The sequence below is a fragment of the Pteropus alecto genome, unplaced genomic scaffold, assembly GCF_000325575.1.
Source record: "Pteropus alecto unplaced genomic scaffold, ASM32557v1 scaffold171, whole genome shotgun sequence".
Taxonomy (NCBI): domain Eukaryota; kingdom Metazoa; phylum Chordata; class Mammalia; order Chiroptera; family Pteropodidae; genus Pteropus; species Pteropus alecto.
In genome coordinates, this window is record NW_006431925.1 from 6191446 (window position 1) to 6212033 (window position 20588).

The 20588-nt window shown below is 35.2% G+C and overlaps 1 protein-coding gene across 1 annotated transcript in view; it reads left to right on the forward strand.

Annotated features, from left to right (window-relative positions):
• The window catches only part of AKAP6 (A-kinase anchoring protein 6), a 420713-nt gene that overhangs the window by 349366 nt on the left and 50759 nt on the right, over positions 1-20588 (forward strand). The window contains exons 10-11 of the mRNA XM_006906869.3: positions 10912-11058; positions 14097-14321. Coding sequence (XP_006906931.1) covers positions 10912-11058; positions 14097-14321 — 372 coding nt within the window. The remainder of the gene's footprint in view (positions 1-10911; positions 11059-14096; positions 14322-20588) is intronic.

Genomic DNA, 20588 nt, shown 5'->3' on the forward strand with positions numbered 1-20588 from the left:
GATAAAGAAAAGAACACACACACACACACACACACACACACACACACACACACACACACACACTGGAATATTACTCAACCATAAAAAGGATGAATGAAACCTTGCCACTTACGACAACATGGGTAGACCTTAAGGGTGTGGACCTAGTTGAAATAAGTTAGAGAAAGACAAATATATGATTTAAATTACATGTGGAATCTAAAAAACAAAATAAAGGAATATACAAAACAGAAACTCATAGATACAGAGAACATTTTGATCATTGCCAAATGGGAGGAGGTTTGGGAGGATAGGTAAAAAAAGTAGAAGGGATTAAGAAATACAAATGATAACTGCAAAATAGTCATGAGTATGTAAAGTACAGCATAAGGAATATACTCAATATTATTATAATAACTATGTAGGGTGTCAGATGGGTACTAGGGTCATCAGGGTGATCACTTCATAAGTTTTATAAATGGCTAATCACGTACACCTGAAACTAATATAATATTATATGACAACTGTAATTGAAAAAAGTATTTTAAAAATAAATATGGACCTAACTGCATCAATCCTATAGTAGAAGCTTCCTATAAAATATTTATCAGAAAAAGACCAGAAAGGTTTTATTTAATACTTCAAATTCAATGAAATACTTCTCTAAAATAAAACAGATTGATGATTAATTGGGGATTTTCAGTTAACCTTGGCTTTTCTTTCTCTGTGTCCTATCTTGAGTTTAGACTTTATAGCTTACAATTTATGTGGTTGTCTTTATTCTATTGTTGTTCTCCTAGGTTTCTCTGCATGAGAATCTTACATCTGAGTCCTGTTTCAGCAAATGACAGCTACTCCTTAACTTTGTGATTTTTGGTCTTGGCATTTCTTCTACATATAATAATGTGATTATTATGGCTGATCCAGTGAATGTGGGCCCCAAGAAACTCAACTTTCTAAAACGGAGAAGAATTTTCAACTCTATCTTCTAGGCCAATCCTCACTTAATGCCTCATTAACCCATAAAATATCCCAATGGGGTAGACTTCTGGTCTCTGCCTAAATACTGATGGTTGAGCTGATGGTGAGTGGGAACTCACTACTGCCCAAGCCACATTCCTATATTCAACCTTAGATCGTAGGCTTGACTTCTAAGGGCAGATGAAACAGATTAATATTTTCTATGTAAAAGTCCTCTAAACGTTTAAAGTCGACTAACACATCCTTTCCTCTCTTCTCTCGTCTTCAATTCTTATTTATCCCTTGGCTGAATATCTCTAGCTTCTTCGATAGCTTGCTCCTTGTAGTTTTGATCCTTCTCCCTTCCTTGAGTGCTCTTCTTTGGACATTCGATACATTGTTTACATCCCTCTTGGAAAATGGAACCCAACCAGAACAAGGACTGTAGGTTTGGGACTAGTAAACCATAGGCAAGCTAATCTACCTATTACCTTTCTTATTTTTGAAACACGATTGCCATCATGTGTGCCTCAGTTCAGCCCCAAATCATGTTCCTTTTTTTTTTTTTTTACATTTACATTTACCTTTCATTGTCTGTTGATGCATTGAACATGAAGACAGTTGAAGCCTAGCCACCTCCATTCTTTATACAGTTTTTGTATTTTTATTTTTATTTTTTGGTGGACGGAGGGAATGGTTGTTAACTCTGTCTGCGTGAACACTTGTCATATCTTCATCTTAGATTTAATCTAGTATGCCAGCATGCTGTGTTCCACTTAGAATCTAATATTTAAAATAGACATTAGACAATAGTGCTAGTTGCCTACAAATCCAGATCCAACATAGAGACATAGATTGGCCTGTACAGTGTTAAAGTTTTAATTCAACATCTAAAAATTATGAGATTTCACCTAAAAAATATTTTCGTCTTCTCTTAAAATATATACCTGGCCATACAGACCCATATCGAGGCCATATTCCTACGTGGAAACAGTTGGCAGAGCTGGCTGATTCGTGGTTGCCCCTTTTAGATGGAGCTTATGCTCTCCCATCCTCTGCAGTCCATACTGCTTCCTCTCATTTTCCCTTCACTGGGATCAAATGTTGGTAATCATCATATTTATGTATTGTTATTCTTTTTGTAGAGAAAATAGTTCTCTTTTCCCATGACACTAGCAATAGTTGGCAGATAAAAGATAGATGACTTATCTGTGCTCAACTCAGCTCCTTTACATTAGCTGCCAAGTAATGGGGTGCTGGAGCTGGCTCGTGCTGGCTTGTGAGAACTGATTGTTAAAAATTCAGGAATTTTGCCAGCAGTAACAACCTGATAGCTCGGAATCTTGGTAGCTTGGACTCTGCCATGGTGGGAGTATTTACACTAGGGAATCAGCAAACACTACAAAAAGGGATCCCCTTCTCTGCCCCAGCCAGTTTACTATTGTACTAGTACTACTACCAGTAGGTATTTGAGTTTATGATCTCTGAGCTAAAATAGTTACTATTCTTTAACGATCATTGAGTTTAGTATAATCTGGCAATCTGATTAACATGCCAATACACATATTTTTTACTTATATGTCATTAATATAAATATTATGTAATATTAAACCAAAAAAGAGTCTTTGGCATAACATAGGCATTAAGCAGTGGTCTTTACTTATGGTTGTTTAACAGGTTCTCAACAAAACTTCTTGTACTTCTATGCCTCTGAATGACTGAATCCTTCTACTCAGGTTAGGCTTATGAAAATCTACTAGAAGTACATATACCTGACCCAGATATTCACATCCTTGCTATAGGGATTTAAGTCATTAGATTTTGGGTGTATGATCTTAGCAATTTAATTATGTTTAAAATCTGGTTAGTAGTGTAGTAAATAACTGGTATTGCTACAAAATTGCATTGAGACTGTAATCGGATTGAATTTCTACACAAATTGACACTCAATTAAAATTTCAGTATAGCCAATGAGTTAGCCAGTTCTTGGCCAGGGAGCTAGAACAAATGCCTTCCTCCTAAATTGATCACTTCCAACGGCAACATTTATAATAAAGTCAAATCAAGCTCAATGCATTAACTAAAATTTGAGGTTGGCTTATCAAATACAGATCAAAAGCAAAAAATAAACTAGAGAGCACCCACAATATTTTCTCCTTAAATTCTTCTATTTTTATTGACACTGGAGGAAAAATAACACATTAAAACCTCCTTACTGAATTACTGTCCAAAACCAATAGATCCATGGGGCTCGTTCAGCTAAAAGCCACAACAGACTTTGTAATGCAATGATGTAATCTTGGCTTTGTGTCATTTATATTCAACCTAAAAAAAAAAAAAAATTTCCTGAATAGACAGGCTGACAACAATATTGTTCGTTGTGGGTTTTTATTTGGATTCTTTCCAAATGGTTCACATGCCTTCACAGTAACACATCATGCCCGCTTACGTTTTTGCCTGAATTCCAAAGTTTTCTCCTTTTACTAGCTTTCTATTTTTCTTTTAAGGTCTCAGTTATGTTTGTAAAACTAACCAGCTCCACCACAAAATTAGGATGTATCTTGCAGAGTGCATTCATTTTACTTTTTGCATATTTTTCCCGAGGTCATGTCAAGGTTAGTTTGAATTCCATCCTACATTAAGACTTCTTTCACAGCTATTTAGCTCGGCAGCCTACTCCCCGCTGGGGTCTGCCCCTTGGGCACGTCAAAGCTTCAGACCTGACAAATCACACACAGATGAAGCTGTACAGTTTTTTAAACAGTTTCATCAGTAACTTTTTTCTTTTTCACTATCCTTCTTCGTGTTGAGATTTTTTTTTCCCTCTGAATTACCATTTCAGGAATGTTGATTACTATTTGAGACAGTTTGTTTTTACATCAGAGTTGCACACTAGCAATATTATTTATTTTATAGTAAATCATACTAATAGCCTTCCAGTCACCAAGATGACAGACCAAGAGACCTACAGACCATTCCTGACTAGTATAACTGTAATTCCATTATTGCAATCTATTTGTAGCAGGAAGCTTAGTGTTGGAAAGCTAGCTATATCACAGAGTCTACCAGAATCAAAAAATGTCAACTGTAAAAATGCATCGAGTTTATAATATATGCATTGAGCCTGGAAATGTTTCTCAAATAGTTAGGAATGTGCTCTTATCAGTATTTTAGCAAATTGTGAAACTAATGGTGCAACTTCATTTCCTGTTTAATTGATGAAGTTAAAATGCTTGGTTGCTAATGAGTGTATTAGCAAACAATGTCTCCTTTTCAGGCTTAAGTAGATCAGGATTTTTTTTTTTTTTTTAAGCAGCTTACTGTCCTTATTTTTATATAATGAAAAATATTGACTGCCCCAAAATTGCTAGATCAACTGAAGAAATGGTGTAATTATTGCTGTATAGTCATTTTGGCAATGTCAAACGACCAGATTATAGTTTTTAGTTCTCGCAGTAGAAAATAGTTATTTTCTTTTACAAACAGAGGCTTTTCATTACATTTTCATTCAAGCAGCTTACTGTCCTTATTTTTATATAATGAAAAATATTGACTGCCCCAAAATTGCTAGATCAACTGAAGAAATGGTGTAATTATTGCTGTATAGTCATTTTGGCAATGTCAAACGACCAGATTATAGTTTTTAGTTCTCGCAGTAGAAAATAGTTATTTTCTTTTACAAACAGAGGCTTTTCATTACATTTTCATTCAAGACAAACAACACCTGAAGATCTTAACTGCAGACTAAGGAGAAAACTTAAAAGTGAAAGAAAAAATTATATTTGAATGATTCTCTTCTCCTCAGTCCTTTTTTTTTCACAGTTAGTTCAGTATGAAAGTACCCAGCAAAGAGTTCTATGAAAGGTTGCTTGGTTGAAACTAATTAAAGACAGGTCTAAATAGAAAAAGAAAAGAAAAGGGATCAAAGGAATTACATTTGGTGTCAGGATGTTGTTTGGGGACATTTTATTTAGATTTTTGTAATTCTAATCCAGGAAAATGCTCAATTCTGAAAATGTCCTTTTGTGCCATAATTCCACATTTGTGTTATTTTTGCAATAAGATACATGTCAACAGGCAAACATCTTGAAGAAATCATTTCGGCATTGGCATATTAACACGTTATGGTGAAAAGAGAGGCTTGTGCTTTTCACGCAGTGCATTTCAGTCTTCAATTAATGTGAAAGCACTACAATGCCTATGCAACTTCTCTTGCCTAGTGGTGCACCATTTATCATTGCAGTTTTACATTGACCTTGACACCCACTTCATTAGAATAAAGATTGTCTACCATTTAGGTTACATTGTTCCTCTGCACAGAGACCCCATGCAAATTTCTGTTCAGATAGAAGAGCTGCGAGGCTGTCAGAGGTCATCTGCATTAAATGATTGCAGCTATTTTCCAACTGCTTCTTTTCATTCTACTCAATTCAGGCTAGGAGGATCAATCAAGTCCTCTGCCTGAAACAGTGGGACTGCTGGGAATATAACTGTTTTTGGTAGTAGTGGGTATGCTCTAAACAGTATTAAATATTTAATATAAACTCATTAAAGGCCATGCAAAGGCATCAGAAAGATACCAAATTTATAGAAAACCTAAGGGGTTAGAGAACCTTTTAAAAAATAAATAGAATAATAATTTTATAATTTTAAAGATTATAATTGCAATAGTTCTTAAAATTAGTAAATCTTTCCTATATGACACTTTTTTCTTGCCCTTGACTTGGGTACAGAAGGCACGAGATGGGCAGGCTTGGTGTTCTTAGGCAGTATCGTACATGAAATTGGCATGAAAAGTTTTCACTTATTGGCGTTTTATTTTTGTTTTATTTTTGTTCTATAATAATGAATTCTGCTCGGGGTATTTATTTTAAAAGCTTAGGTATTTGTTATGTAAAAGAAATGATTGGAGAAATAAGTTACCAGGTTTCCTACTTAAGTTTTCTGAGTGATATAATTGGAATTAAATTATTAATGGGAGATACTTTAAAAAAGATTGTTTTATGATCTTCTATTAGGGAATTTGCAATTCATTTTAATATTTGTAGTTTGATTTATATTAAAGATAATGCAATCTATGTCCAATTAACAATACATGGCCAATGTAATGTGATTTCCAGATCATGCAAATGGAATAAGCTAGAAGAGGGGGGAAAACTCAATTCTTAACCTCAGATGTAATTTGCTGTGTGAGTTCTGGCAATTTTAAATGACATTGCACTTTTTAATTTTTTTTCCAAAGGCTCAGCAGCAAATTTATCCCAATCAAGAAAGCCTATTATTAATTTACAAGGACAATTGTAGGAGTCTTTATAATTTCTCTGTGCAATTATTCGCCATAAATTGCTAATGGTAAAATACAAGGAGTTTGCAAGAAATAACGACTATTATTTGTCTTGGGCTTGAACTCTCTTCTTCAGTCTTGAACACCTTCCTGAAGTGCTGGTGATATTAGCTCCATGTGAAACATCACATGCCTTGTGAGATGCTGGACACTGGTGTTCCAAAAAAGGGGGCAGCACAAGAGCTGCTGCAAAGGCGACACTGGCCTCTAGCAGATTCCTGCACTCGGCATGTACAGCTGAGCTGTGGACCCTGGACTTTCATATAAAAAGACTCTTTGTTCACCACTGAATGGCATTAGGCATGGACTTGCTGAGGGGCCACCATGAAGCCTCACATGAGGAGGGAAAACACTAGCCAGAAAACACAATATGAGAGCCATACACAGATACATCCCTGTCTTTTTTTGTACAAAAATGCGTATTTTCACACATCATTTTGCCAGTAGTTTGGTGTTTTGGTGCGTTCTTAGCATATGCTTTCTAGTTCATAGACTAAAATACATTTTGTTTTCTCAGTGTTTTTTTTTTTTTTTTCTGTCTTTCTACCTTTTTGTTGTGTGTTTATGGCAAATATATAGGTATTTGTTGTATTACTTTAGACTGGGAAAGATATTCAGAGATCTTTATTATTATATCTGTCATTCTGATAACTAGATCATTTTCCTTGCTTTAATTCTTCCTAATATCAAGTCGCATAAAACCCAGTTAAAATATAGTGTAAGACGTAAATCCTCAAACCCTGAAGACACAGAATCTGACAGCCCTATTCTAATAACTGAGAAAATTCTTTGGTTTAATTCTTGTGTTTCTTGTAGCCAAAACTTCACTCTCTGCTCAGCAATGTCTGGTCTCTTTTCAGCATAACCAACAGAAGCACCATACAAAAGTCTTACAATGGATGTCTTAATCTCTCTGTGTGCTTTTAGAGCATTATTTTGAATTCCATCATGCTGCCTTTTTTCTTTCCTCTTCTGAAGTTTTATTACAACAGCAGAATTCCCAGGGAGCTTTGGGGGCAAGGTTCACATAATATAGCCCTGAAGTTTTGCTTAGGTGGAATCCATCCCCCAATCCTGGCCATCTTTTGATGATCTTTCTATTTCAAAAAGATTCAGTAGATAGAGTCTTATAGCATTAGCTGTATGTAGTATAGTTTTTTATTTTTTTTTATTTACTAGACAGTGAGCATCTACAACCCTTTCATGATGCTTTCTTTCTCTGACCTCACAGTGACAAGGCATCTTGTTCTTTAACATTGAGGGAGGCAGAAAAATGCTTGAGTTGCTCAATGTGTGCCTTCTATACCAGTTTCAAAATGGCTTATTCTTCTGGTTTCCATGGTGACAATTAACACTGTTTCAAGGCATTGTTCCAGTCTCCATTTGGGCAGAATTTTCGGTGTGATTTTTAACAAAAAAAAAAAAAAAAAGGTTCGAGAAGGGAAAAAAGCCTAGCCTTTAGCATAACTGTCAAAAAAGTTATCTCAATCAAGTCTTCATGCATTTCTAATTATATTTACTTCAGAAATCCCTGTTTTTTGCTAGCTTTGTTTTATAATTCAATTTTAGCATTTGGGCTTTTAAAAAGTAAACACTGAATAAGAATTTTCTAAAAACTTCTTTATTCCTTAGTTAAAAAGTAGACTAGTGTCTGTAGTTATTTTTAACTCTGTTTTTTAAGTTTTCTTTATATATCTGTATATACACACAGGAGTGGCATTTAAAATAGGAGTGGCCTAAGTCTTTAATTTAGATCATTCACATATCTATCATGAGGCTTCATTAGTCAAAATCGAATTGGCCAAGCAAATATACTTAATGATGTAAATATGCCCTTTCAATAGAGTATATTTTATTTTTGACTAGACAGAGAGGTCTACTGCAGGTGCTGTGGGGAAATTAAATATTGGATGCTTATTTACCTTAGCACTCAAGAAAAGCCTTCTGACTTTAACTTCGTTAATCTCATTTTTGGCTATTGAAGAGCAGTCTATATCACAACATCCCCAGACCGCAGGACACAGTGGGGCAGCCTCTGCTCATTTACTGCTGTGGGCGGAATGAATATGAAGATTAAATTATCTTCTCACCACAGGATAAAGTAGCCCTACTTGATAGGATGACCAGGAACTGATAGAGCTGGCAGTTGATTCTCCCTGCCTAATGCTTCTGAAAAGATGTTGGAGAGGGAAGAGCAAAAACGTATTAGCATCAACAAAAATATAACCCTCTGACATTATTACATATACAGCTTGATGTCCTAAATCATATCTGATTCAACCTTCAGAGTGCTTCAAAAATTAAAATAAATATTTCACCTAAAATTGCATGACATTCTAGTACCTTTCACTCACATACCAATACATCTAACAATTAGCTGGATTCTCTTAGCTTTTACAGTTTGAAGGCATTGTCCATCAATCACATCTTTCATCAAGCTGTTAATATGGTAGGTTACATGGTGACAAAGACAGCATACATAAGACAAGTTTTTTTTAATCTTTTATAATAGCTGTTGCAGTGACTGCTTGTACCACATTTCACAGAGAAAATTATTTTATTATATCTAAAATGAAATTAATCGTTTTTCATATTTTTATCGTTACGAGACCATCATGTTTACAGGGCACATCTAAACTGTTCTCTTTCTTTATTGACATGCTGTGTAGGAGCCATTCAAAGTTGGGATAAAAAAGGGAGATGAGCTTGTCATCGGTGCAAATGAGAACTGGTCCAGACTGCTCCCAGGTGGCACAGCCAGAGGACTCCCTCTGTCAGTTAATGTACATGGCATAAACTAAAGATTTGAATGGTATTCTTCCACCTGCCTGACATGCTGTTTCCCCCGATATCGTGTCAAAGAAAACTTACTGAGTTAATTATGTAAAACTTTGTCAGCAAGATCATCTTTTGTTGGGTATCTAATTACATAAAGCAGATTGCCCTCTACTCCAATCATCACTTGGACAAATAAAACACTATGTAGGTTTCTAGAACACTTGTTGAATGTAAAGTCCAGAAAACTCGAGTGGACAGTTGTGTTTTCTAAGTGTTGAAGTAACATAGTCCTGGTAATTGCCTGCCATTAGAAACGTAATCAGAATTTCCCACGTATTACAGGCCAAATTCTAAAAGAGCTCTAAAGCAACCCTTAAAATTTTTCATTATGCATATTCATGTAATTTTGGATACTCTGACACCATGATCAGCATTCATTAATACGACGAAATGCTTTAAATCACCTTATTTAAAACATTTTGTTCTGTGATCCACAAATGACTAACATTTGGAGAAGTTTACATAATACAAATGATGTGCATGTTTAGTGCAAATGAAAGATTAAAATATGAAACTAAAAGTATGCAAACATATGCACACAAATGCTGAACATCAATTAACCGAAACGGGGATTTTCATACTTTCTTTTTCTTTAAGCTCCTTCCAATTGTATTTGATTTGGGATCTTATATAATATCATGTTTTCAAGGCAAATAAAACCATCCAAGTGCTTGGGCATGTTTTGGACTTGCTGATTTGCCACTTTGCTCAAACAAAAGCTTTTCTTATTAGCTGATAAAGTGCTAATTTTATCTCAGGGCAATGGAGCAATACTATCAAGGACCTCATTGATTTAACTTTTATGCCTCGATGAAAGAAGTTTTGGGATTGCCGTTATATTTTGGAACTGTGCTAAAATTGTAAAATATGTTTAATATTTTAACTAGAATATAGTTTTTCTACTTAGAGATGTTTTTATGTGTACATTTAAAATGACAGCCATAGTCATTTATAGCTATCCTTAATATAGGACTTTCTAACTATGAAGTTATCCAAATAGAGTTATTTGAAGACAATCACCATAGTAACTGTCATAGTAAATAGCACAATGCATTATCTCTAGCAAAACATCTTTTAGGAGAGACTCACTTGGCAGTTTGTTAGAATACAATATATACTGAGAGAGAGGATTCTATAGTCAATTGTGATGTTTGGGAATATTTCACAGTAATCAATAAAAAAGCATAGATTTTTAACCATTCTCAAAGCACTGGTTTTCTTTTTCTTCTCTATATGTACCTCTTCTTCAAGTTCATGTAGAATTTTTAAGTAAAAGAAAAAAGAAAAAAAAAATCTTAACTGAGAATTCAGAGAGAACTTACAAGATAAGGAGGAAGTCACACAATTTGGGGGGATTATTTTATTTGTATCACTCTGAAACTGGTCCTTTGAGGGGCAGAGATGAGAGATGGGCTGCACCCTGGAGCCAAATGTTGACCAAAATTAACTGTTATAGTAAATCCACCTAAACTAGGTATTTTCCTATTTGGAATATTTTAAATTAAAGATCAAATGTGTATGTGAAGTTTAGTTTAAAAAGACATAAATCTTAATAAACTCAATGACCATCCCGCTGACTAACATGGCTATTTGTGTATGCAAAATATGTATTTTTAACTGTTTTGGGCAATATTTCTCCACTGCTTAAGTTACTGAGGTTTAGTCTCCCTGTAAATATTATTAGAAATAAAAACTTTTAACACCTATGAGCATCACTAACGCTGTGCTCAAAGCTTTTCTAAGAGCGCCTCACTCCTTTATGATTTTACCTTTCTCTTTTCTCATTTTAGCGATACAGTGTGGAGATGTCCATCAGGGACCTGAAAAAGACAGAGCTGCTTAGTAAGGTTGAAGCTTTGAAGAAAGGTGGCGTTTCACTACCACATGATCTCCTTGAAAAAGTGGATTCAATTAATGAAAAATGGGAACGGCTTGGGGTATTTGCATTTTTATTACTGTTTGTAGCTTATGTGTACATTTTTTTTGTGTAGTGAAGTACTCTATCTGTCTGATTTCTAATTTGAGGCACAAATATCTCTCTCTTTCAATTCACTACCTACATTTCAAACAAGCTATTCATACTATTATGGGGGAAAAACACTGCTTTTCTTCTTCTGTTGATTTTTTTTTTTTCTCCGAGCTTGTCTCCTCTCAGATTTTAATAATTTTGGTTCTTTAATACATAAAAAAGTAAGTAAAATATGCCATGTATTATGGGTATGCACCAAGTCAACTATAATACAGTATATCTGATATACACTGACTGTCATGCTTGAATGAATGTTAATAGAATTTATTCTGAAGGTACATGTTAGAGACATCCACTGTTTAACTATTTACTGTACCCTTCAGATGAAAAGTAGAGTTGTCACTACAGCTTTCAAGTAACACTAAAGCCACCAAAACAAAGATGCAAATTTGACCCAAATCTGAATTGCAGAATTAAATCAGCCTCTGTTTTGTGCCTCAATTTCCAGCTCACTTTTAACAAAAGCCAAAAAAAAAAAAAAAAAGTTTCATGTAATTCATTTCATGCAATGATGGGCTGGGTCTCAGCCAAAGACTGAGATGCAAGAATCTGGCAAAAAGGCAATATAGAGATTCTGTTACCCAGAGACCAGGATGGCACTGTGCAAGAGACACTACTGTCCTTTTGTTGGAAGACAGCTGAGAGAGAGAGGTTAAACTGTATTTTTTCATCAACTTCCCTCTTAAATTGCCTTCACTTCAAATCAAGGGTAAGCTAAATTTGTCAATTACTTAAATGATTAATTATAACAGCTAAGTATGGGTGGTGTCAGTTATGGAGCCTAATTTTGCATGCCTTACATTTCCTGCGTTTTTTTTTTTTAAGAAAAATTTTTGAAGAAATAATACTCCAAAAATATTTAGAATAAAAAGCCCTCCGTGTTCCTTGATGACTTGGAGGAATGCCAGCGTTCAGTTTCTGCCATGCTTAATCTAGGTGATTAAAAAACCGCAAGTTTAAATCTTTGCTTTCTCATCTAGATTCACTACATTCTGCAGTTGTGCAAAGTAACTTAAAACATTGCAAGTTTTTGCTCTGACCTATTGGTACATTACTTTTTAATAGTAATTAATGGCTTTCACATAATATGGTGATTTAAACCAGAACCTACCAAATTCTACAGAATTCATTGATCTCATACAGGAGAAATGTGCTTAGTATATGGTATTTTAAATGGTGGTTTACTAAATGAGAGCAGCAACTTTATGTGCTTCATAAAGCTATAGTCTGTTTATGTACAAATAGAACTATATCTGTTTCTAATTTGATAAATAGCTAACAATAATTTTCTTCGAAAATTGTTCGAAGGATGTCATTTATTGCTTTCTCGACAAAAATTTTAAATCTACATAATAGTAAAAAAAGAAACAGAATATTTAGTTATCCTCAATGAGTCAAACATCTTAAAAATGGTTGCCATTTTGACAAAAAATATCATTTGAATACAATATGCAGAGTTTTGTAATGATTTAGGGGGAGAGAAGGGTGGAGGGAAGAGTTTAACAAAACCTGTGCCATGCTCACACCACCAGGCATACTCCTTTAATTGGCATGATTACATTTTAATTGGCATGAAAAAAATTTTAAAGACAAGGATTTTAACTTCTAACAATAGTAAAATAGAGGGATATGGTTTTTAATATTACTTTCATCTAAGGTGAACAGTGTGGAATGGAAATACATTAGAATGAAATGTCAGTGGTGCGTACAGTTTAATCTGTGAAATTTTGTCCCCTGTGCTGCATATTACTCTGTCTCAATTGCATATTAAACAACCCTATCAAGGCAGGCATTGGCATCTGCTGTGCTGACACAAATTGTGAATTAAATGAAATTGATGTCCTCTGTCGTATATTTATGAAGACGGACCATTCTCTGAAGTATTCTGTTTATGAAGAATTTATGATTGCAAACTGTTCCAGAACAAAAAAGTGGCAATAAATTCTTTTTTGTGACCCTGCCCTCCAAGGGCATTGATTTCACCTCCTGCTGCTACTTTTGTTACAGCATAAAAACAATAGCTAAATCTGGATTCCACTGAGGATCTTCAAATTATCAATATTTGCACCATGAAAATATAAGGATGTTGGCAAGAAAGGCTATTTTTCTGTTACGATCTCCTAAAGATGTTATTTACAGAACACTACACAGTAGATGAATGTTTGTTGGCTTAATTTTGCTTGTGTTTTAAAGCTTATCTTTGTAGGTTTAATTCATCATTATAGATTAACTCTTACTGATTTTCCAAAGAGAGCGTGTTTAAAAAAAAAAAAAAGCTCTCCCCAATTACACCTTCATAAAATAGTAGTTAACCTAAGAAAGCTTCTAGCATAGTGGATTGGGACTTATTTTGACACATATATTGGAAAGTCTACCATCCACAAATGTTAAGTGGGAAGAACTGTGGGGCTGAACAATTTCCAAGTGAGGCAAAATCAACAACAGCACCAAGGAGGCTACCCCTTCTTAACAGCCCTCAGTCACATGGTTTGGGGAATTGTACTAAGCAAAACAAAACAAAAGGAATTTAATTCTCCATGCACAATCTATTCCTGGCCTCTTTAGTATATTGATTAAACTCAGTCTTCTATCTCTTAAAAATTTTATGCGGAGCATTTTTTGCTATAAACTCCCATCAAGAGAATTCAAATGAATTTTTATCAGTGACCATGGTGAACTTTTGGGTTAAAACTTCTTTCTGTTAATGGAAATTATAAGTGAACACGGTCTTCTTAAGCCTCTAGTGGTAGTCAGAACGACACACATTGCTTAAGAATTCAAATCTTAAATGGACAATGAGCTAATCTGAACTGAATATCAAGTCACGAAGTGGCAGGTGCAGCTGGACACCTTCCAGGTAGCCCTTGTTACCAGCCAAACTGTGATATGTGTTTGGTACCTAAGTTAATCTATGTTTTTGTTTTTGTTTTTAATTTGATGCATTAGAAAACCCTAGGAGAGAAGATCCACGACACAATGGCAGGGCACAGTGGGTCGGGTCCACGTGACCTGCTTTCTCCTGAAAGTGGAAGCCTGGTAAGGCAGCTGGAGGTCAGGATCAAAGAACTGAAAGGGTGGCTCAGAGATACAGAGCTTTTCATCTTCAATTCCTGTCTGAGACAAGAAAAGGAAGGAACAATGAATGCTGAGAAACAACTGCAATACTTTAAGGTAATAAAAAAACAATCAAAGTTGATAAAAAGCTTTCTTTATGGCAGGGATGAAATATTTATCAAGTACATAAAGTATTATACCCATGTATCTATGTATCACTGTGCACTTAAATGTTTCCTTGAATTTATAGACACCCTCCACATTTCTTATATGCCTGTGTGTATATAAAGATGAACATTAAGCATATCAAATACACATTGTGTAGGGGGAATCTCTGCTGCTGTGTGTTTTGTGCAAGGCCTGTGGAGGGAGGGCTTTGATAAATTAAAAGCAGACCAGCAAATACTAAAGATTACTGAGGACTTTGAAAGGCAAGACCTAAATGTTCTATAAATAATATGGCTAAATACTTCCATAGATTGATATGATAAAAGCACATGATTTAATTGAAGACCACTAATGATAATAAAAGGAAACATGATTTTTACATATGAAAGAATCAACTCTTCATGGAGGGAAGAAATAAAAAGGGTTCCTACATTATAGGCATAGTCCATCATAGACCGATGCCAGCTTTTAGCAGCACAACTGTGTGTGTGGTCACTGTATGTCTATGAAGAAGCATTTCCCTCTGTTTGTTTCCATGGTTTACACACTATCTTTTAAAAAGCAGTTAAAGATTCAAATGTTTTCTCACACTGCCCATGCTAGCCTTACTGCTTGAACTCTCTTACAAAGGCAGTGGTTATTTGGGCTCTGGCTGGTGTCAGCCTGAGGCTTTGGGGTTGCAAAACATGAATAGGGTAGCAAGAAATCTTCTGATATGAAAGATCTTAAAGAGAAAGAGAAAAGCCCAGAAGAGCCTCTTGGCACCAGGCAACTGTTTCTTCTCAAGGCCTTCCAGGACCAGGTTCTGTTCATCTCACACCCTCTGCCTTGAAATCTTCCAGCAGTGTATCAGAGAATTTAGTCCTAGTCTCATGTGGTTCACCTTCCCTCTGCCAGACAGGCAGGCTCCTTTTGCTCACCAGCAAAGTCCAAGAGGAAGTACCCTCGAAGGTAAGACCACAATACTTCCTAATAAACTCTCTATATTACACACCTACACATTGTTTTGATTGAAAACCTCCTCTTTTGCCACTAAATTGACAAGACCAAACTGGAAGTTAAGTGAAAGCCTCTTGGCAAGGCAAATGAGTTTTATTGTCTGAAATCTCATATTCAGATGATTTGTTATTTCGTCTCTACTTGTCTCACCCTAACCCCTTTTGCAGGGAGATGGAGTCTTCAGATGTTTCCCTCTGTGTGATTTGAATTTAATAACAGGTACCTTATAAAGCATCCTGATCATAGGTAGGCTGGATGTTGTGAAATGTATTTTTTCTCTGTAGTATCTATATTGCAGCTTTAGTGAACTGTTTAATAGCCCCAGCCAGTTGTATGACTTCGGTCATGTTTCATGGTGCCTCAGTTTTTTCATCTATGAAATGGGATGCTGATAATGTTTCCCTCTCATGGTTATGAGTTCACATATATAAAGTATTATTTCTACTTTTTGTAATGATGCATTCATAAGGGATAGAAATATCTTAACATTTTAACCTAAAGATGTTTGTAGTAATAATTGGAAATAATAACAGGAAGTTGGTTATTACAGATATTTATATACCTACCTTCCTACCCACATATCTCATACTTAGATATTTGAAAACAACTTTTTCACATTCATTATTATTATAAATGGAAACATGAATATTAATTTTGCTGATGCTTCCAAAGGACATTAGCTTTATGCTTTAGCTTTGTACAGTGTCATCAACATCATTTTCAGCTAGGTCCTAGTAAGAAATTTAAACGAGTTTAAGAGACAGAGAGAGACAGAGAGAAGTCTCTAGATTTCCAGGTCATTAGATAATTCCCAGGAGTCCTAGTCATTTGCTAACACTTTCTAGCCACCAGGGGTATATTCACTACACCGAATTCATTATTTACTATGTGCATTTTAGTGCCCGAACATAATCATAGAATTTTAATTTTGAATGTACCAGAGATTATCACATGCTTTTTTATTTTCTTTAAAGATATTTTTTCCTTAGAGCATTTTTATGTTTTTAGTGTCACTATTCATTAAACTAACTGCTTTTACACCCCACTCATTTATTTAGCTAATTTTAAATAATATAATAAATACAGAGACTTTCCTACCACAGCCAAAAGGTAGGACCTTGATGGTAATGTGCAGCTCACCATATGGTTTCCCCAGCGCTATTCTGTCCTCTGCTCTCCTCACCTAAGATAATCGCGATCCCGAACCTCATATTCATTATTCATTTGATTTCCTTTGATAGAAAACATTTTAAATTTTAGTTGTTTTTAACTTTATTAAATGGTAATCATGCTGTATGTTATTTTGTGGACTTCTTTTTTAATTTAATATTATAATGCCAATATTTATTGATGTCATTGAGCATGGCTGTAATTCACTTATTTTGACAATTGTATAATATTCCATTATGAGTGCATACATATATCTCATCTAATGCTAATAGCAACCTATGAAGTTGGTATTAGGATCCTGATTTTGCAGTTCTGGAAACTGGTGCATGGAGGTTAAGTTTTGTATGTCCAAGGTCACATACGATGAGTGGTAGAATTAGGTTTTAAATCCAGGCCTGTCTGACTCCAAAGCCCTTTCTCTGAACTGCTATGCAAAATTGATATTTATTGATATTTACTGAATGCCCTTCCACGCAGGGTGACTCAAAGGGAAAAGAAGGACAGAACTAAATGTCATTGTTTATTTCTGGTAGGTTTATCAGTCACTATCTTTAACAATTTTGCCAGAATTGCAAATAGCTTCAGCTACTGAAGATCTTGGGAGATGAAAATATTTGTGTTTTGTTTTACAGTTTTGTACTGTATGAGTGTAAATTTCTTTGCCACGTGTCACTTTTTTAATAGAAACTTTTCAAACTTCCTTTGAGAATATGAAACTCTGATGATTTTTCTTTACTACCAGAAACCTTAGTCCCTTCTAAATTTTTGACCTTGGGGAGTTTGATCAGATAAGCTAAGTGGATCTAAGATAATAGTACTTTTTTTTTAAAAGAAAGCTTTATGTATGTCTGTTGGAATATATGTCTTTTCTAGCCAGAATTTTAAATATTTCTGAGCTGTTTACTCTTCAGCACTTAGTGTATGATTAATCAACTATTCTGTATATTACCACTTTCACTGGAAGAATGAAACTAAATATTTGTAATACAATAATAATGTAATGTTTATAACTTGTCAAAATCATAATTGGTAAGCATATGCAGAATAAAAACTTTTTACTTATCATAAATTCAAAGAACAGATACCCTCTGCCTTTCTAAGTGATAAAGCTGCTCAGATAGGAGCATTATTAAAGAATTTTTACATGTGGGACATCTTTTGCCATATTCTGCCTCTTCTTGAGGGTTCCCAAATGTCTCCTGCTGTCATTGGTCACACAGGAGACAGGCTTTATCTACAGGGTTTAGCTTTATGATTCTCTATCCTCTAAAGTCTCAGGCTTTTAACAGAAGAAATTCCTTTATATGACCCTCAGAATAATGATAGATAAGCCACAGTGCACTACGCAGGAGAACAGGGAGGGAGGGTGCTGCATGTAAAAAGGAAAACCCATCGCTTTGTAGACACAACTGTTTCCCTCTCAGAGCTTGGTTAGAGGTGAGAGAAGGGATCTGGATCTTAAGTTTTCAGAAAAATAAAAAAAAAAGAATGGTGGAATGTTTCTTTTTCTTTAAGGCAGTCGGTGTGACACAAGGCAAAAGTCTACCTAAGAAAGAAAGCACAAGAAGAGACATGAAGGTGTAAACCTAAGAGCCCTGGTACAGAGAGGCAAAGTTGTCGATGAGTGAACACACTAGGATGGCCAAATGCGGAGAGCACATCAGAGATTTAATGAGGCCAGCTGGCAAAGGGTCCCTTAGAGCTGCGTGCAGCTTCGATGCCATTGGCCGGAAAGCACTACTTTTTAACGATGATCCTTCAGAGAGAAACGAAAATAATTACTTAATCATATGTTCCATGTATCCCATAACCAAAATCATTATTCTAAAGGCTCAAATTGGGGAGAAATTATCCATTACCAGTTAAAGGAGGCTGTGGCGCTGGACTGGGCCCAGAACCAGCCTGGGAAGGACAAGCTTGGACCTGCCAAGAGGCTCTATTATCAAGAAGGCAAATGAGTGGAATAGATTTGGTAACTTCACCAATAATGAATGCCCCAAATTTGCTTAGTAATTTAAATTTGACCAGGCACTTTTATGCATGGATTGTACTTAAAATTTACACTAATTATGTAAGTTGAAAATTGTAGTCATCTTATACATGTTTTTATTTATTTTTATGAATGCAGAGCTTGAGATGTGGAAAGTTAATGTGACCTATTGAGTCCACACAGAAACCAGCAGCAGAGACAGAGCAAAAGCCATGGTCTTTGGGTTCAGATTTCAATATTCTCCCATCCTGTCATTCACTGACCTTTCAAAATAAACATTGAAACCTTGTTTTACTCTAAATCAAGTGTTAGCAAACATATTCTGCAAAAGGCCAGGTAATACAGTCTCTGTTGCAATGACTCAACTCTGCTGTTGTAGAATAAAAGCAGCCACAGTCAATATGTAAATGATAAATATAGTGTGTTTAATGAAACTAATTATAAAATTATTTACAAAAGCAGGCAGTAGGTAGGATCCGGTCCACGGGCCTTAGTTTTCTGGCCCTGCTCTAGAGTACAAAAATTATCAAAAACATGAGAATGGTTATTGTCTGCATTTCCTTTAAGGAGAGGAGGCCATACTAGAATGGTTTTAGGAGGAACAAAATGTTCTTTTAATAATTGTAACAATGACAACTAATATTTATCCAGTACTCACAAGATGTGAGTAACCACTTCTAAATATTTTACCTGCGTTCACTTATTTAATCCTCATCATCGTCCTGAGGCAGGTGATTTATTATTCCCTATATATAGATGAGAAAATTAAAGCAGGGAAAATTGAAGCAAGTTACTCAAGGTCATATAGTTAGTAAATAATAAAGTTAATAGTCAGACCTGGAAAGTCTGTTCCAGAATCTGCCACTACTTTGTAGATTCAATAGTCCCTGGGTCAAAGATCTATTTCCGAAAACAGAAAAACACATTACGGTTGTCCTCCCTTATCTGTGGGTTCACTTTCCATAGTTTCAGTTACTCATCGAAAATATTAAATGAAAAATTCTAGAAAGAAACAATTTATGTTTTAAATTATGCACCAATATGAGTATCCCAATGAAGTCTTGTGCCGTCCCACTCCTTCCTGCCTGGGATGTGAATCATCCCTCTTTGTGGCCATTGTATCCACGCAACATAAGCTACCAGCTCAATTGTCAGTAGCCATCTGGGTTATCAGATTGACTGTCGTGATATCGCAGTGCTTGTGTTCAAATAACCCTTATTTTACTTAATAATGGCCCCAAAGCATAACAGTAGTGATGCTGGCAATTCAGATATGCTAAAGAGAAGCTGTAAAATTCTTCCTTGAAGTGAAAAGATGAATATGGTGCAATAGGATATTTTGAGAGAGAGCGCTTGCATTACATAACTTTTATTACCATATATTGTTATAATTGTTCTAGTTTATTATTATTGTTACTAATCGCCTATTGTGCCTAATTTATAAATTGAACTTTATCATAGTCATGTGTGTATAGGCCAAAACATAGTATATAGAGAGTTTGGTTCTATCTGATTTCAGGAGTCCACTGGGGGCTTTGGAACGTATCCCTCTGCAGATAGGGGGGGACTACTGTAACTGGTGTCATACTTTATTGTTTCTCATCTCATTTCTGAATACTTTAAAGCTGGAGGAAATCAGTAAGTCAGTGTTTTAAATCTTGGAACTCAAAATTTTTAGCGTAGGGTGTTTAGAAGGATTTCAAATTAATTATGAATCGTGGAGCATTACTATTTACTTGAAAAAGAATATCTCTGATATACTTTCACAAAATAAAGAGATAAACAAGAGTTAAACACAGTTTATGTGCTTTAAGAAATATCTTCCCAAATCTCACTGTGTAATTTCCAGAAATAAAAATAGGACCATCTAGTCAAGACATTTAGGAGAAATTTCCCATGTCCAATATAACCAATCTCAAATGGCACTATAAATAATCATACTTTCCGTGTCCCCCAAAACATACATTTTTAAGGAGGTTAGATTGAAAGACAGGGGAAAATATTTTGGAGGGTTTGAGATTTGAGAAAGGAGGCCTTGGTTTCCCCAGGTCCCGGGT